The sequence below is a fragment of the Podarcis erhardii genome (assembly GCF_964252035.2).
Source record: "Podarcis erhardii genome assembly, chromosome: 13".
Lineage (NCBI taxonomy): Eukaryota > Metazoa > Chordata > Lepidosauria > Squamata > Lacertidae > Podarcis > Podarcis erhardii.
Window position 1 is genome coordinate 31,717,970 of NC_138502.1, and position 16,556 is coordinate 31,734,525.

Genomic DNA, 16,556 nt, shown 5'->3' on the forward strand with positions numbered 1-16,556 from the left:
TAGTGCTTTTTTCCTTTAAAAAAAATGTTTAGGGGTACTCTCATTTTCCTACTCATATTGAAATACTGCCCTTAAATGAGGCAAAACTTAGATTTACAAATTTTTAGGGGTATGCGTACCCCCAGAAAAAAAGCAGTGGAGTTATCCGACCCCTGAGCCGTCCAAAGGCAATGCTGTAAAGGGAAGTTTCTTTAATGTTTTATTATGCTTTTTATATATAGTGGTACTTAGGTTTAAGAACAGTCCTGTTTACGAACTATTCGGTTTACGAACGGTTTGTGAACTTTACCTCGGTCTATAAACAGAAGCCGAAGAGTGGAAGGGCACTGGCTGCGGGAGGCCTCATTTGGGAAAGCGTGCCTCGGTTTAAGAACAGATTTGGTTTCAGAACGGACTTCAGGAATGGATTAAGTTTGTAAACCGAGGTACCACTGTATGTTGGAAGCTGCCCATAGTGGTTGGGGCAACCCAGTAAGATGTATGGGGGTATATTTGCTGATTAAATCCTGCTGTCCAGTCAGCGCTTCCTTGCGTAGGGAATTTTTTTTAGGCCTCACAGTATAAATAGCAAAATTATCATTATGGAATGGGACGTCCGTATTTTCATCGGAGAAATGTTGGAGGGCATGCCATGCTCTCATAGCTCATAGCACTAGTTTTGTGACTTGTTTCCATGATACTTCCTCAAAATTCCAAATGTGTCTGCTGGCCAAAAAAGATTGGTGATCCCCCCCAAAAAATTCTACTACACTGAGTGTTCTGGGGCATTGTGGGAAATTTTCAGTGGTGGGCAGCTTCTCAGACTGAGCCACTGCAACCAGATAAACCTACCTCCAAGGAAACTGTGGCTGAGGCAGCCATCAGTGCTGATTGGCACAGCTGGAGTGCTGGAGTCCCAGCTGTTGCCTGAGGATGCCATGTGTTGATGCTAATCTTGGGTGGCAAACATGTTGGCTCGACTTGCACCCCAATTATGAGGGTCACATGGTGGTACACTATGGAAATTTTTGAAACATTATGGTTTAATGGTACTTCTCCTCCATAGGTAGTAAATATGTATTCTCTTAACTTCAAAATATGGTAAGCTAGCCCTACTGAATGTGTGTGTGTGTGTGTGTGTGTGTGTGTGTGTGTGTGTGTGTGTAATTTTGCTGACTGGAGCCCTGAACCTTAGCCCTAGTCTTGCCCTCATAGCACCACTGGGATGATAGGGTTCCTAATGGTATCCAGGGGTAACTGGTTAAGCAATTCTGAATATGATACTTGCACCACACATTCTCTGCTGTGCCTCTGGCTTCTCCTGTCTTGCATTTTAAATACTATTAGCTTTATTCCTTAAATTAAAAAAAAGACTAGTAACATTAATAAAGTTCATCTTCTTCTGAAACTTTTCTTTTCAAGTGAAAATCAGGACCCAATCTCGAAAGCCCAGGTGGTCCTTCGTTAAACTTCATTTGCAAATGAGTTGAAATGCATGTGTCGTACGCTTCTCTCAGACCAGAGAAACATCCTCAAATGAGGGCATGTGAAGAGAACATTTCTCTTTCATCCACCTCCTTATTTCTCGTCCCGTTCGCTATCAGCAAAAAAATTGGGGTTTTCTGACAACGTGGCCCTTACTTTCTTCTTTTCCTTGAAGCGCCCTGAATGAGAGACTTTGACGTGTTTCCCTTTGGTGCTCTTGTCCACAATCTTCTCTAGCCGGGCGTTGAATTCGTGCTCGCTGCTCCCGCTGTTTCCCCCGTCAGCAAGCACACCCTCCTGTTGGTTCTCATTGTTGGTGACATCGTAGATATCTGGGCTTTCATACAATACTTTGGGGGTGGATTTTTTTTTCCGGAGAAAAGTCAGCTTCCACCAGCTATAATTGTTTTCCGCCATGGTGGCCAGGAATCGACACCCTTGAATGTGGGGGGAAAGCAGATCTATTATTATCAGGAGGTGCCTCCAGACTGCTAGCCATTTTGCCTGCAAGTTTCAAGCGTGTACTGAAAAAAATGTAGGTTTGCACAACTGAAGGGGATTAAAGTACTCTGTTGCACTAGTGCAACAAACCCACATAAAAAAAAAAGAAACACACTTCTAGGAAAGTGACAGAGAAATGCAAGGAAAAGCTTGAAATGAATGAGCAATTGACAGGAATATGTATAAACATCCCGCAGGCAAATAGGATGAATGTGAATTGTTCTTTGTTTTATAACCACCCCATAAACAAATCAGAACAAATGCTCAGTGAAGGCTGGATGTAGCCTAACCTCCAGGCAAGCTTTATGCAGAGAAATCAGGATGAATGTTCAAAAAACAGGTCATCTGCAGGATTTTGTGGCTTGGGCTGGTTCTTTCCTCTGAGGCTGGCCAGGGATTAATTCCTTAGAATTCCAAATCTTGTTTTGTTCGCCGCACCCCAGAAAAAAATCCCAATTTCTAGTAACAGATTACACAAGGCAAATAGTTATCCTGAAGCCTCGAGGCCTTAGGCACTAACAGCAAGAGCCTTGGCCTGTGAGCTCAGCAGAATGGGCACTTAACGGTAAAGGTACCCCTGACCGTTAGGTCCAGTCGCAGATGACTGGGGTTGCACGCTCATCTTGCTCTATAGGCCGAGGGAGCAGGCGTTTGTCCGCAGACAGCTTCCGGGTCATGTGGCCAGCATGACTAAGCCGCTTCTGGCGAAACAAGAGCAGCGCACAGAAACACCGTTTACCTTCCCGCCAGAGCGGTACCTATTTATCTACTTGCACTTTGATGTGCTTTCGAACTGCTAGGTGGCCAGCAGCAGGGACCGAACAACGGGAGCTCGCCCCGTCACGGGGATTTGAACCGCCGACCTTCTGATCTGCAAGCCTTAGGCTCTATGGTTTAACCCACAGCGCCACCCGCATCTCAGCAGGATGGGCACTTACATATAGCTGAAAAGGAGGAAACCCATTACTTTAATAATAAAAAAAGGCACAGAGCTGCATGCAATTTACATTGTGCTAATTTATATCCATAGGTGCAAATTTAGAAAGAATAACTGTAGTTTGACTGGAAATACAGTACATCTTGCCATGGTGAAGACTAGGGGACATCTGTGTGCCTGCTCAGTCTCATACCCTCCAAGTGTCCCGATTTTCCAGGGACAGTCCCAGAATAATGAAAGCCATCCTGGCTTCTGAATTGATCCCAGAATGTCCTTATTTCCTCCGCCAGTTTTGCCGTTGCTGAACTAGGGGACAGGGATGAACTGGCGCTTATTCCGAGCAATGGTGGGTGTGGCTTCAGCAGCTGCGAGGGGAGTGGCCTATCCATGGCTGCCACAGCCAGCCTCCTCCATTGGGCAGCTCATAGCGGCTGCTGGAGAGCGGGCAAAGAGGAGGATAGGCTGCAGCCGCTGAGGCCCAGCCCCGTGTGACACACTGGCTCTGAGGGGCAGGGCCTCCCTGGGCAGGAACAAAGGATGAGCAGTGCCAGGGTTGGGAAACATGTAGCTCTCCAGATGTTGTTGGCGGGGTCTGATGAGTTGAAGTTCAACAACATCTGGAAGACTGCAGGTCCCACACTCTTGTGCTAGGACTGCAACTACTATGTGACTTAAGCTTCATTGCCATAGGTAGATAGGAAGCTACCTTTTACCAGGTTTGTCCATCTATCCCAGTATTAGCTACAGTCACAAGCTTGCCTGGGCCTCAGGTAGAGGTCTTCCTCATCACCTGTTAACCTGTTCCTTTAAAAAAAGAGAAAGAGATGTTGTGCATTGGACCTAGGACACAAGGCATGTGCTCTAACTCATCTTCTGCCTGTCCAAATCGAGGTTTGACCTTTACTTTAATATCTTAATCCTTGTGACCCACTTCCCCATCTTCTCTCACTCTGTTTTTCTCTTGACATCTATTTCCTTATAAAGAAAGAAGAAAGAACATGGTTTGACACAGTGGTAACCCACTCTAGATTCTTATGGTCCAGTTGTGAGTTATGAACTACAAACACTATACTACACAGCTGCCTGGGTTGCCCCAAGAAGATACAGTACATGGTCATATCCACACAATGTATATAAAACGTTTAAAGTATATGGCTTCCCACAAAGTATCCTGGGAACTGTACTTTACTCCTCACAGAGTTGCAGTTCCTAGCACGCTTAACAAATTACAGCTCCCAGGATCCTTTCAGGGAAGCCATGTGCTTTAAATATATGGTGTATGGATGTGACCTCTGTTGTCTGACGCAGAGTTACAAAAGGTGCCTCTGCTTCTCTCCCCATCTACATAAATGTCTTGGTAAATAAATAAAAAGGAGGTGCTGCTTCTCATATGCCGATAAAAGTGCTGTGGGTGCCAGCACAAAATGGCTGCAAAAAAGAGAGAAGTGATGGTACTCCATGCTGGTGACTAGATCAGGCAGAAAATTTCACAGGTGCCTCTCCCCCTTACTGGCAGTATAATAATAAATGAAATAGCTAACATTTTCCTGCCTTTTCAGTACATCTAAAACCAGCTGCCTGAGATAGCCACCTCACTTTGCCTAATAATAGGCCCAGCCTTGAGTCAGCCCCCGAACCTAACCTTGTTGCTATGAGAACAAAATGAGCTCAAGGGTAGAATGTAACCTGTTCTGAGCACTTCAGAAAGGGTTGGGTAATATATGAGGGCTTAGATACACACACACACACACACACACAAACACAATGTCTGTGTGTGTAGGGACAGGGGAGAAATTCTATTTGGCTCACATTTAAAGGCAATTTTACCTAATTTGCACCTTCCAAACCAATACATAAATCAAAACATAGCCATCTTTCAAAAAATCGTACCTCTCAGAATTTTGCAGTGCAGTTCTCTAGACAAGTTACATATACAAAAATGTACACACTAGAGTAAAGTGTGCGTATAAATGCACATATTCGTAAAAATAATACACAAAATGCTTTTCACAAATGGGTATACTGTAATAGACAAAAATGCAAATAAAAATGTGTGTACAGTGTATTAAGAGATATTTGCATTGAAGTACTGATGAATTATTATTATTAAGTTTGCAAACTGATGTAAAAATTGGAATACTGAACTGATCAGTACCTGAAATACAGCTTTCCCTCCGTTGTTACATTTCCCCAGCAAAGCATAGATAACTGGGAGTATGGAGTTATTCTAACGCAGTGGTTCACAAATCTCCCCAATGCTCCGGGCCTTGAGAAAATGGTTGAGGGTGCTGGAGAACCATTTAATGATTTTTCTGTCTGTTGTTTAGTAATTATAAGGTGCTGTGCTAGATGCTGTAGAATTATGGTGGACTGTAAGCTACACTTTGGGAACCCTCTATTCTGGGGTGCAATCTCAATTCATGTGAAACAATGGTGGGACCCAGTAACCCTGACAAGCACTCTCCCTGAACTGAGGGCACTTCCAGATGATCTGTTTGCTGAGCATTCATCCTGATTTGTTTGCAGAGAGATTCGACAGCAGTGGCTACTTGATGAGCATTTATTCTGATTTGTTTGTGATGAGTTTAGATGTGACATTGCGCTAACGCAAAGAGGTTTGTTGCGCAAAACCTCCAAATCAACTATAACTGCACAACCTGAGTTTACCAGTATGTGATTGAATCCCATTCAAAAAACAGTGACAATCTGGAAACATCCTTAGACATAGAAAACCTCCCAGAATTCTCTGTGGCACATAATGTTTCCATGCAGCTCTTTCTCAGTAGACATATTCATACGGAAGTGGTTCTAGAACGTTTCTGAATCTAGAAAGTTTAAAGACAGTGATGCACACTCCTCAACTCTCCCAAGACACCTTGGAAATTACAGAAGCCATCCTTGCTTCTGATTGGCTCCTAGTATACCCCATTTTGGCTTGTGCAAGAACACAACTCTGAAAGACATGTGCTTTTGGATGCCATGCTCTCATGCAAGTCACGGGACTCGCCTGGGAGCACAGCCCCAAAAGACTTGCATCCTGGTTTCCCCCCAGGCATGTCAGAGGGTGTGAGTCCAAACACCCAGTATTTAAAGGGTCTGCAGGAGTGAGTGACCGACCATCGTTGGCTTGAAATCATTAATGTTATTATTTATTTGTTTGTTGGTCACTTGATCTTGCCCAAGGCAACCCAAGGAGGTACCAGGGCAGGTGGGGAGGCAGCCGTGATGGCACCCCACCGGAATTGCGCTGCCGGGGGTGGTGCGCTCCCCCCACATTCCTCTTCCTCCGCTAGTGCTCCTGAACAATCCCTATAGGAGTACCCAATGCTTTCTAATATGGTTGCTACTACCTCGCTCTACCTTGAAAGCAGACAGGACTCTTGAAGGGGGACAGTATATTGGATGTGCCATTTTTGTGGCATCTCTGACCTCTGTTACCACTGCAGGCACTCTCGTCAGCCCATGATGCTCTTCACACATGTAAACGCACACTGATCCACCATGCTGGAAAAGTTATGCTCTTCCTACTTTCTCAAAGTAAGCCCCAACAATGTCCACATGTTCCACTACGTCACGTTGGCATAAGGTCTTCTGCAGCTATATCTGAGGTAATCTGGGAAATGCTTCCCTGTTGAAACACCAACCATAGACTTTCCCATGCCTGAAGAGCTTATGGTTTGTCCACATTGGAAAATGGCCTCCTCTCCATCGAAGAGCTGTCCCTAACCTTTCCGCCTGTAAATGCGGGGTTTTTCGATCCTGGCCTTTTCGGACTTTCTAAGGGTTGAAAAACCCCACATTTAAAGGGAGCAAGGTGCTGGGCAATGCAGGAATGGGGAGGACATAATGTGAATACCTCTAAATTAATGGGGAGACAGGTTGGTGCAAATCCACATTTTGCTCTTATGAGCAACTATGTTTACTGGCAGATCCCTCTGAAGAGGAGAAAGGGGCTAGCACAGTTTTTTTCAACCAGGTGCCCTCCAGAAGTTGCTGGACTAACACTCCCATCATCCTTGGCCATTGGCCATGCTGAATGGGGCTCCTGGGATTTGGAGTCAAACAACATTTAGAAGCTATCAGGCGGGAGAAGGCTGGGCTGGAGGGTCAAGCATCCCCTCCACCACCACCCCAGCTCTCCCAGAAATGGCTTGCTGCGTAGGAGTGAGTGGGAGGGGTCCATCTTTTGCACACACCACCTGTCTTCGGGCAGATTTACATTACAAATTTCAAAGTGGCTCGAAACTTGTTTGAAATGGGTTTAGCGGCATAACTGCCTTCGCCTTCCCTGTAGTATGCAAATTGTAGTTTTATGCATGCCATATGGCATGAATTTGCTGTTTATAAGCCCTAGTATTTCTTGCAAAAATACAGTTCCTACGATTCTTTGGTAAGGAGAGGTTTGACAGTTAGACAGCCTTGGAATTGCCCTTTGGGTAGTTCCACGTGTCGGTTTATTGTGGGATTGGTACTGCACAGACACGTACGTCTTTCACTGTGTCACCTGCATCAAAATGCCAACCTCATAAATGAGAGAAACATGGTGCACTGGTTAGAGTACTTGGACTAGGACCTGGAGAGACCAGGCTTCAAATTCTCATTCAGCCATGAAGCTCACTGGATGATCTTAGGCCTGTCACAATATCTCTGCCTAACCTAGTTTGCAGGGTTGTTGTGAAGATAAAATGACAGGAGGGGAGAGAGAACCTTATGATTTCTGTGGAAAACCCAGTACATAAAAAAATCTCATGGAAACAGTAACAAGGGAGGGGTGTTTTGACGTGGACAATATTGTAATAAAATAAAATAAAAACTTGCAGGCATAAGAAATGCCAGCTTTCCTTTTGCTTGTATACTACTGTGCCAAGGGTTTATAAGAGCGTATTCAACTTTAAAACATTGCATACATTAAAAAAACAACAACCCCATATGAAACAGTAGACTCAGCTTCATTGGCAAAGAAAAAGTGCTTTATACGTGTTGTTAAGCATTCTAACACTGTGACACCAGATTGTGCTGTGGAGTCCTGTTTTTGCTAACCCAATTTCTCATACAAAGTTTGCAACACGTTTAACTGCAACACTTCTTCCATGTGTCTAGATCCAGCCAGTGTTTTTCTAAAAACATTCACGACTTAGTACATGCATTTGGGACAGCAGAGAAGCAGCTGAAGTGCTCATTGCCATTTATGTCACAGGTAACAACGTCCTACTGGACCCTGCAGGACTCACACAATTGTTGCAGTAGCAAGGGATGCATGAGCTGTAGGGGAAATTGCGTTTCCCCCAGTAAAGAGGGCACTTTGAATGGTGAAGAAATGTGCTATTTCTATCACAAATCATATGGGCAGCAACTGTGCTTTTAATGTACAACCCTTCCCCCCCCCCCAAAAAAAAACACTGCATGGGAAGGATCTTAGGGCCATTTACCTCTTCACATTTTAAAGATGTATACCTAAGATAACTATACTGCAAAGCATAGAGTGAGTACAAGTGGGGAGGGGAATTGTGTATGCCAGCACATCTGATATACATATTAAGGAGTCAGGACTGGCCGTACAGAACCTTCTTATCAAGTGTACCTTCAGGGGTTAATCCGGGTTTGCTGATGTGGAATATATTCAAAAGGCCATTACGTAGTTGATTTTTGTTTTCCCATTTTATCTCAAACGCACCTTAAAGGTCCCACCCTCACAACAACCTTGCATGGTAGATTATTAAATTGTCAGTTCCTCTTCTGAAAGCTATTTTGAGTGATTTTTAATTTTTCCCCCAAGAGTTTAAAGGAACAGGGATAAACATCGTGTCAATGTGAAATTAGTATATAAAAGCAACATGGGGAAAGGAGTCACTGGCCAGTGTGCAGATGAACTTTTAGAAAGATGGAAATGCTAAGAGGTGTTTCTGGATGTGAAATTAATTAAATCATAGGCGATTCGCTGTTATGTTTAAATTATGTACACGGTGATGAGTAGTGTTTAATGTTGCATGTTTGTGTGTGTACATTTTTGTCATATATTTTGTTTCCCCGTCTTATCTCAAAGGCAAGATACAGGTGTTATGTTGTTCTTATCTCAGGCTTTCTTTACAACAACCCTGCATAGTAGATTAGGCTGAAAAAACTGTATCATCCAATATCACCTAGCAAAGTTGAGGAACTAGCAATGATGAGAAACCTGTGTCTCCCAGATCAAGACTCGGCACTCCGTCCACTGCAGTCCACTGGTTTTCCATCTGTTGCGGCAATCAATTAAACATTTGTGGAGGCACAATGTCCCAGCGAGCCATTCAAGTTTCCCTCTGCCTTCACCCCCCCATCCCCCAGTGCCATTACAAACATACCTGCTCTCTTGGACTTCTGAACTTCGTCTCTCACCGAGTAGCAAGTTCAGCCGTTATGGGAAAAGACCAACATGAAGAAGGGATGAGACGAGGTCCTGACAGTGAGGCAGGTCTCCGTGGCAAAACAAGCAGCCTTGGCTCTGGCAGCCAGTAGCAAAGTGGCTCTCACATCTCAGGTGTGCTGAGGTGCAACATACCTGTTTGTGCTGCGCCCCTTTCTCTCTCTCTCCTTCTCTCTCTCTATGTCAAGGTTAACCGGAGACTCAGCCACTCCTGTCTAAAGTAAACAGGAACTAACAGAGAGGCCGAGCTGAGAGAGTTCTGAATATTCATGATGAGAGAAATCTAAGCTAAGACATTTTGCTGCCGCTTTGTTGATGTCACCTGAGGAGACCAGGGGAGCACCAGGGCCTTTCGATTCCAGAATGGCAATTATGATAGCCTGTTGCAGAGAAGAAGAGGGGAGAGAGAGAGAGAGAGAGAGAGAGAGAGAGAGAGAGAGAGAGAAGGACGAGGCCTGTGGCACTTTAGAGATTAGTTTATTGGGGCAAGACTTTCATAGGTAAACACCTTACTTCCTCAGGTGTATGCTGTTGACTGAAAAGGCCAGAGGCAATATAGATAATATACATACACATACAGGGGCTGAGATGCAGTGGAATGTAAGGCACTGGGTTTGCAAAGATCACACCCTGATAACTGGGGTGTAAAATGGAGATGTTGGCTGGAACATCAAGGTGTGCCTAACAATTATATTTTGCAGCAAGGGAACCACCTGTGAGTATCTTCATTCACAGGGATGAGGAACCAATGTTCTTCCAAGTGTTGTCAGATGTATAGCTCCCATTATCCCTGACTTTGGCCGTACTAGCTGGAGTTCAGCAACATCTTGAGAGTTACAGGTTCTCCATCCCTACTTATTCATGACACAGTGCCCAAGTTATTAGGATTGTTTCACCTGTGCATATACCAGCACATCTGAGGGATAGTTCAGTCGGTAGAGCATGAGACTCTTAATTTCGGGGTCATGGATTTGAGTATCACGTTGGGTGCAAAGATTCCTGCATTGCAGGGGGTTGAAATAGATCCCCCCCCCCGGTGGTCTCTTCCAACTCTACAAATCTGTGATTCTGTGAATTTCATATATTGACACTTGATTGCTGGCCGTCAAATGTGTGAACCAACATCACTGAAAAAAACTGCACCCAAGAGATACTGATAACATTTATTTATTTATTTATTTATTTATTTATTTATTTATTTATTTATTTATTTTACCCCGCCCATCTGGGTGGCTTCCAACTGAATATTAAAAACACAGTACAGCATCAAACACTAAAACCTTCCCTAAACAGGGCCACCTTCAGATGTCTTTTAAAAGTAAAATAGTTGCTTATTGCCTTGACATCTGCTTGGAGGGCGTGCCACAGGGCAGGCGCCACTAGCGAGAAGGCCCTCTGCCTGGTTCCCTGTAACCTCACCTCTCGCAGTGAGGGAACCGCCAGAAGGCCCTCGGCGTTGGACCTCAGTGTCCAAGCTGAAGGATGGGGGGGTGTGAACATCATGAATGTGGGAATCTATTTGTGAACCTATTTGTGTGGAATTTGGCCAGAGTAAATGTAGAATGTCTAGGAAGTTTGGAATCCTCTGCCACAGGTATTTCTGCCCTTTCCATTTTCAGTGTCAGGTTTGTTTGTGTCTATCCCTTTCCTTCAATAGAAACCAACTTGATTTGCCTATGTAAAAGGCCGCAGGGCATTGCAGCAGGCGACAGCATTTTTAAGACTGGATGGGTAATATCACCATGTTACTACGTTGCTTTCAAGACCACATCTCTTGGCCTCCAGACAACGTCTCCAACCAGAGGCACCCCGGAATGGCAAAGAACCACATTCCCCAATTCATCCCTTTGCCTCTGTGACATAAGATAATGCAAGCTGAAGGGGTTTTTTGTTTTGTTTTTAGGACAACAAACCTGCTTACCCATACCAGCAAGGATGACATGTTTCCAAAACTTGAATCCTCCTTAACTATTATTTATATAATGTCTTCAATGCATATAATATATATTTATATTAGATAAATACAAATATCAGTTGTACTGTTAGGGCAGGACTTCATCATTTTAAAATTTATTATATGTATCTAACAAAATGTAAAGACCATGTAATCATAATAATAATCTCTTTTATCAGTTTACATAAAATAGCACAATATAATTTTTATAATAAAAAAATCAATAAACTTCAAAAACAAGTAGGCATAAGGAAGGCACTTCCAGACTCACTGTTTTCAGGTGAAATTCAAGAACACACTGGGAAATTCAGGTTGTGCAATTGGAAATGATTGGGAGCTCCTGTACAACAAATCCATTTCCCTCCCTGCTCCCCCACCCCAAAAGATCAGGCTTTTTGCGATAAGGAAAGTGACTGGAAAATGCACTGGAAAGTGTGAGATTAACACTTCATCTGACACAATGTCATCTAACCTCCCTGCAATTAAATCAGAGCGAATGCTCATTAAACAGCCAGCATCGTCTAATCTCCCTGGCAAACAGATTGTGATGAATGCTCAATAAAACAAGTCATCTGGAAGCACCCTAAGATGATAAAAAATATAAGATAAGAAATCAACAGAATTTAAATGCAGATATGTGTCAGAAAATTACAGATCTGTGTAAAAAAGTAAAGGTAAAGGGACCCCTGACCATTAGGTCCAGTTGTGGTCGACTCTGGGGTTGCGGCGCTCATCTCGCTTTATTGGCCGAGGGAGCCGGCGTATAGCTTCTGGGTCATGTGGCCAGCATGACTAAGCCGCTTCTGGCGAACCTGGACAGCGCATGGAAACGCCGTTTACCTTCCCGCCGTTTACCTTACCTATTGATCTACTTGCACTTTGAGGTGCTTTTGAACTGCTAGGTTGGCAGAAGCAGGGACCGAGCAACGGGAGCTCACCCCGTCATGGGGATTCGAACCACCGACCTTCTGATCGGCAAGTCCTAGGCTCTGTGGTTTAACCCACGGCGCCACCCGCGTCCCTTCAGATCTGTGTAGCCTTGCCCAAACAAAACATATCTTCCAGGGCCCCACTCCTGATGATGATGAGAAGGAGGACCCACAAATGAAGCAGGGCTGGCTTAATACATTTCAAAGTACGGTAAGCAAAACAATATACTTCAGTTTCAAAAGAATTGTATGGAGTGTGGGGGAGAGAAAGAGATCACTTAGTCCAGAGCCTAAAATTACCTAACTAGACCAAACGCATATCATAAGGGGATTAAAAGAATCAGATCCACTAAGTCTCTAAAAATTGCACCATCAACTTTTGATTGTAGGGAAGACAACGGCCCTCCCCAGTGGTCTCCCCAACACAGAGAGAACATCTGCCAGGCCCAGGGCTCATCTTGATGTACGTTTCAAAAAATATTCATGGGATTGCTAGTGGATGGGTGGGTGCACCCCCCCCCCACATGCTCTCAGCAACCTCTCCCCATGACTTCCAGCACCAGAATAAATTATGTGCACACACATACACACTCGCATAATACACCCTGTCTAATTCACCATTTCTGGTTGCAAATTGGCATAGAATTCCAGCATCTTCTTGGCAGCACAGAATATTGACAGCTGTCTATGACTCTCACCTCATTCATTTCTCATGGCAAGTACAGTTCCTTAGGGTCACAAGGGCTTCAGGCAAAGTTAATGTTCTTTCTACCATCACACAGACACACATGGCCAGTGCTTTTCCCCCTAAAAAAATTGTTTACTCTCATTTTCTGACATATTGAAATACTGCCCCTCAATGAGGCCAAACTTAATATCCACAAAATGTTTAGGGGTATGGGTACCCCTGTGTCCCATCCCCCCGAAAAAAGCACTGCATGTGGCCTTGGAATAATTTGAGCCAGGGCTCTCCAGAATGCCAAGGACTGATTTTGGCAATCAGATTGTGTTTGGGACATTTGTGGTCAATTTTGTATTGTTTTGTCTCCATCCTGTAAACCTAAGACTCTGTGACTTTATGGTGTACCATGGAAGACCCACCAGCCAGCCCAAAAGGTATTACTTCCAAACAGGGTATTACTTCCAAACAGGCTCAAGTCCTTTCCTATCACCAGTTAGAAATAAAACAAAGGTAGTGGAGGATAGAAAGAGCCAAGGAAGTGTAGTGGTTAGGAGTGTCAGACTAGGACAAGCAGAGCAGGGTTCAAATTGGCCATAAAGCTCACTAGGTGACTTTGGGCTAGTCAGGATCTCTTCTCAGCCTGATCTACTATACCTTACAGGGTTGCTTGTAGATGCAAAATAGGGATGGGGTGATGCATGTATACCACCTTGGGCCCCTTGAAGGAAAGGCAGGCTATAAATGCAATAGATAAATAAAATAGCTCTTAAAAAACTCTCTTTACATGGGTTTGGTCCTCCTGACTGGTAGATATTCTTGGGCTAAGTTGCTGCTACTGGAGTGGACATTTCTCTTTACATCCATTTTTCTGCTCTTCTTTGCCAGTAAAGAGTTAAGGCTTCCAGCTCTTGCTTGCCTGCTTGGACTATTGTCCTTTTGAATCTATTATTTCCTTCTGAAGGATTAGTGAAACTAGGCTTTGGCTCAGCCACTTGCCAGACCGGTTCTTCACCTTTCTTTCTTTCTTTCTTTCTTTCTTTCTTTCTTTCTTTCTTCTGTATTTCTGTAACCTAGTCTTTGTTTTGAGGGTACTAATTTCCTCTCCAGCTTAGCAGGAATCTTCATTTCAATATTGGAATAAATAATTATTCTCTCTCCAAGACTGTCACTATTTTTAGGGTGGGATTTAGTGACAAGACAGGCAAATTCAAACTGCAGAGTTGATTGGGAGGTCATGCACAACTAATCTGCTTCTCCAAAGGATTGGGCTTTTTGCAACAAGGAAAGTGACTGGAAGATGCACTAGAACAGGCGAGACAACACTTGCTTTGACCTCTTGACTTCCCTGCAAAATGCAAACAATCAGAATGAATGCTCATTAAAAAGCCAGTGTAGTCAAATCTTCCTGCAAACAAATCAAGGTGAATTCTCAGTAAACAGGTCATCTGGAAACACCCTCACTGGCATAGGGTGTCTTCCAACAAATGGAAGACACCCTATGTAGAGCAGAAACAAACTGGGATGTGTGTGTGTGCGTGTCTGCATGTGCATGTGCATGCGTGCTAGCAATGGTAGTTGTTGTTGTTTAGTCATTTAGTTGTGTCCAACTCTTCGTGACCCCATGGACCAGAGCACGCCAGGCACTTCTGTCTTCCACTGCCTCTCGCAGTTTAGTCAAACTCATGCTGGTAGCTTCGAGAACACTATCCAACCATCTCGTCCTCTGTCATCCCCTTCTCCTTGTGTCCTCCATCTTTCCCAACATCAGGGTCTTTTCCAGGGAGTCTTCTCTTCTCATGAGGTGGCCAAAGTACTGGAGTCTCAGCTTCAGGATCTGTCCTTCCAGTGAGCACTCAGGGCCGATTTCCTTAAGAACGGACATGTTTGATCTTCTTGCAGTCCATGGGACTCTCAAGAGTCTCCTCCAGCACCAGAATTCAAAAGCATCCATTCTTTGGCGATCAGCCTTCTTTATGGTCCAGCTCTCACTTCCGTACATCACTACTGGGAAAACCATAGCTTTGTTGGCAAGGTGATGTCTCTGCTTTTTAAGATGCTGTCTAGGTTTGTCATTGCTTTTCTCCCAAGCAATGGTAGATGCTCATGCAAATTCTTCTAAATTGAATCTACTTGCAAATAATCAAATTTATATCAGTGCTCAAATTATGTGGTGGGAGGAAATGTGGGGTGCCTAATGAAAGCTACAAGTTCCCTTGATCTCCTTCCCAATTTTATCGAAATCATGCCCCCCTGTAGCCTTCAAAAATAGTATCTAAGAGGGCTGTCAAAACCGGTAAGGTGCCTAAGGTTAGGAATAGGTTGGGATTCCTAACTAGCAGTGCAGCCTGAATCTTACAAAGCCGCCTTTATTCCAAAGAAATGTAGTCGCAATTAAGCGCCATTGATACGTGGGGCTTAATCAAAAGCATGACTAATGTTCTCTGGGTTTAAGCCAATAAGCATATGTAATGGATTTGGCAAGTTCTAATAGGCACACTGTAATGCCCTGTTTTGAAAAAGTCTGCTACCTTCTTTTTAGACTACAGATTCCTTCTGATTCTGATCATGTTGTGAGTGATGCTGTGTGTGTAGTCCAGGCATAGGCAAACTCGGCCCTCCAGATGTTTTGGGACTACAACTCCCATGATCCCTAGCTAACAGGACTAGTGGTCAGGGATGATGGGAATTGTAGTCCCAAAACATCTGGACGGCCGAGTTTGCCTATGCCTGGTGTAGTCAAATGCCACCACCCTCCAAAAGAGGAAGATATCAGCAGGCTTGGGGGAAGCTAGGGGTAAACCGGCCCAAAGAGAACTGAATATGCCTGCTGGTCCAGGAATGCTGACTGACTGTTGAAGGCAGGGAGGCGGGGGACATGATGGACTGAGTGGGATTTTGAACAGGGTGTACTACACGCTGCAACATTTTTTTCCAGGACTCACTTATAGGACAGTGTTATTTGCAGTAGCCTTTCAGAACTTAAGGCTTAAATATATTCAGACAACTGCCATGTTTTTCAGGGTGATCACCTGATTTGGAAAAAATGGTGAGAATGTGATATTTGGATTGGTACTTGGTACTTTTCGATTATTTTAACTCTCCTGTGTGCTATCAACTGTTTGTAAAGAATACTTTTATATGGCGCGCAGTACATGTGATCCAGGGAGCCCTTTGTGTTTTGCACACCTTTAAGCACATGGTTTAACTTTAAACAGAGCACAGTATTTTCCCCATACTTTGCACTAACATGTTCACAGCTATCAGTGTTAATCGGTAGCAAACAGCCGTTCTGGTCTGATGTCACAACGGAACTGGGCAGCCTTGGTGGGCTTTAGCGCATAAGAAAAAGCAAAAATGCAACCATCTTTCCCTATCATTGCATTTTTATGCAAAGGGACGGGGAGAATGAGAAGCTCTGGCTTCTGAATTTCTGCCTGCTAAGCTTCAAGGGCCGATACTAGAATAAAAGTATTATTAATTGGATTAATTGTGGTTTGGCTTAAATCTTCACCCCATATCCAACCCTTTCAAGGCTGATCTTGCTCTCCGCTGAAGGGATCTGGTTGATCTTAATTCACCTCTATATGCCACGCGGATGAACACGTCAGTACTAATTTAGCACGCCTGCAGAAACCGACACACGATGCTCAGCCTGCGGCTTTCGAGCGCCACCTGCTGGCAAGCCG

At 44.1% G+C, this 16,556-nt stretch overlaps 1 protein-coding gene and 1 long non-coding RNA gene across 2 annotated transcripts; both read right to left on the reverse strand.

The window, feature by feature from the left end:
• Nucleotides 1–1,305: 1,305 nt before the first annotated feature.
• PRR15L (proline rich 15 like) lies at nucleotides 1,306–10,256 on the reverse strand. Its single transcript, XM_081836180.1, has 2 exons — nucleotides 9,244–10,256; nucleotides 1,306–1,901 (listed from the first exon to the last, which is right to left on the reverse strand). Exon 2 carries the CDS (start codon nucleotides 1,879–1,881, stop codon nucleotides 1,558–1,560), a length of 324 nt encoding a protein of 107 aa, XP_081692306.1. The 5' UTR covers nucleotides 1,882–1,901; nucleotides 9,244–10,256; the 3' UTR covers nucleotides 1,306–1,557.
• A 3,626-nt stretch (nucleotides 10,257–13,882) lies between these two features.
• Nucleotides 13,883–16,548, reverse strand: LOC309328347. The gene is made up of 2 exons (XR_014150802.1): nucleotides 16,449–16,548; nucleotides 13,883–14,215 (listed from the first exon to the last, which is right to left on the reverse strand). It is a non-coding gene; the product is annotated as an uncharacterized lncRNA (long non-coding RNA).
• Between the last annotated feature and the right edge of the window lie 8 nt (nucleotides 16,549–16,556).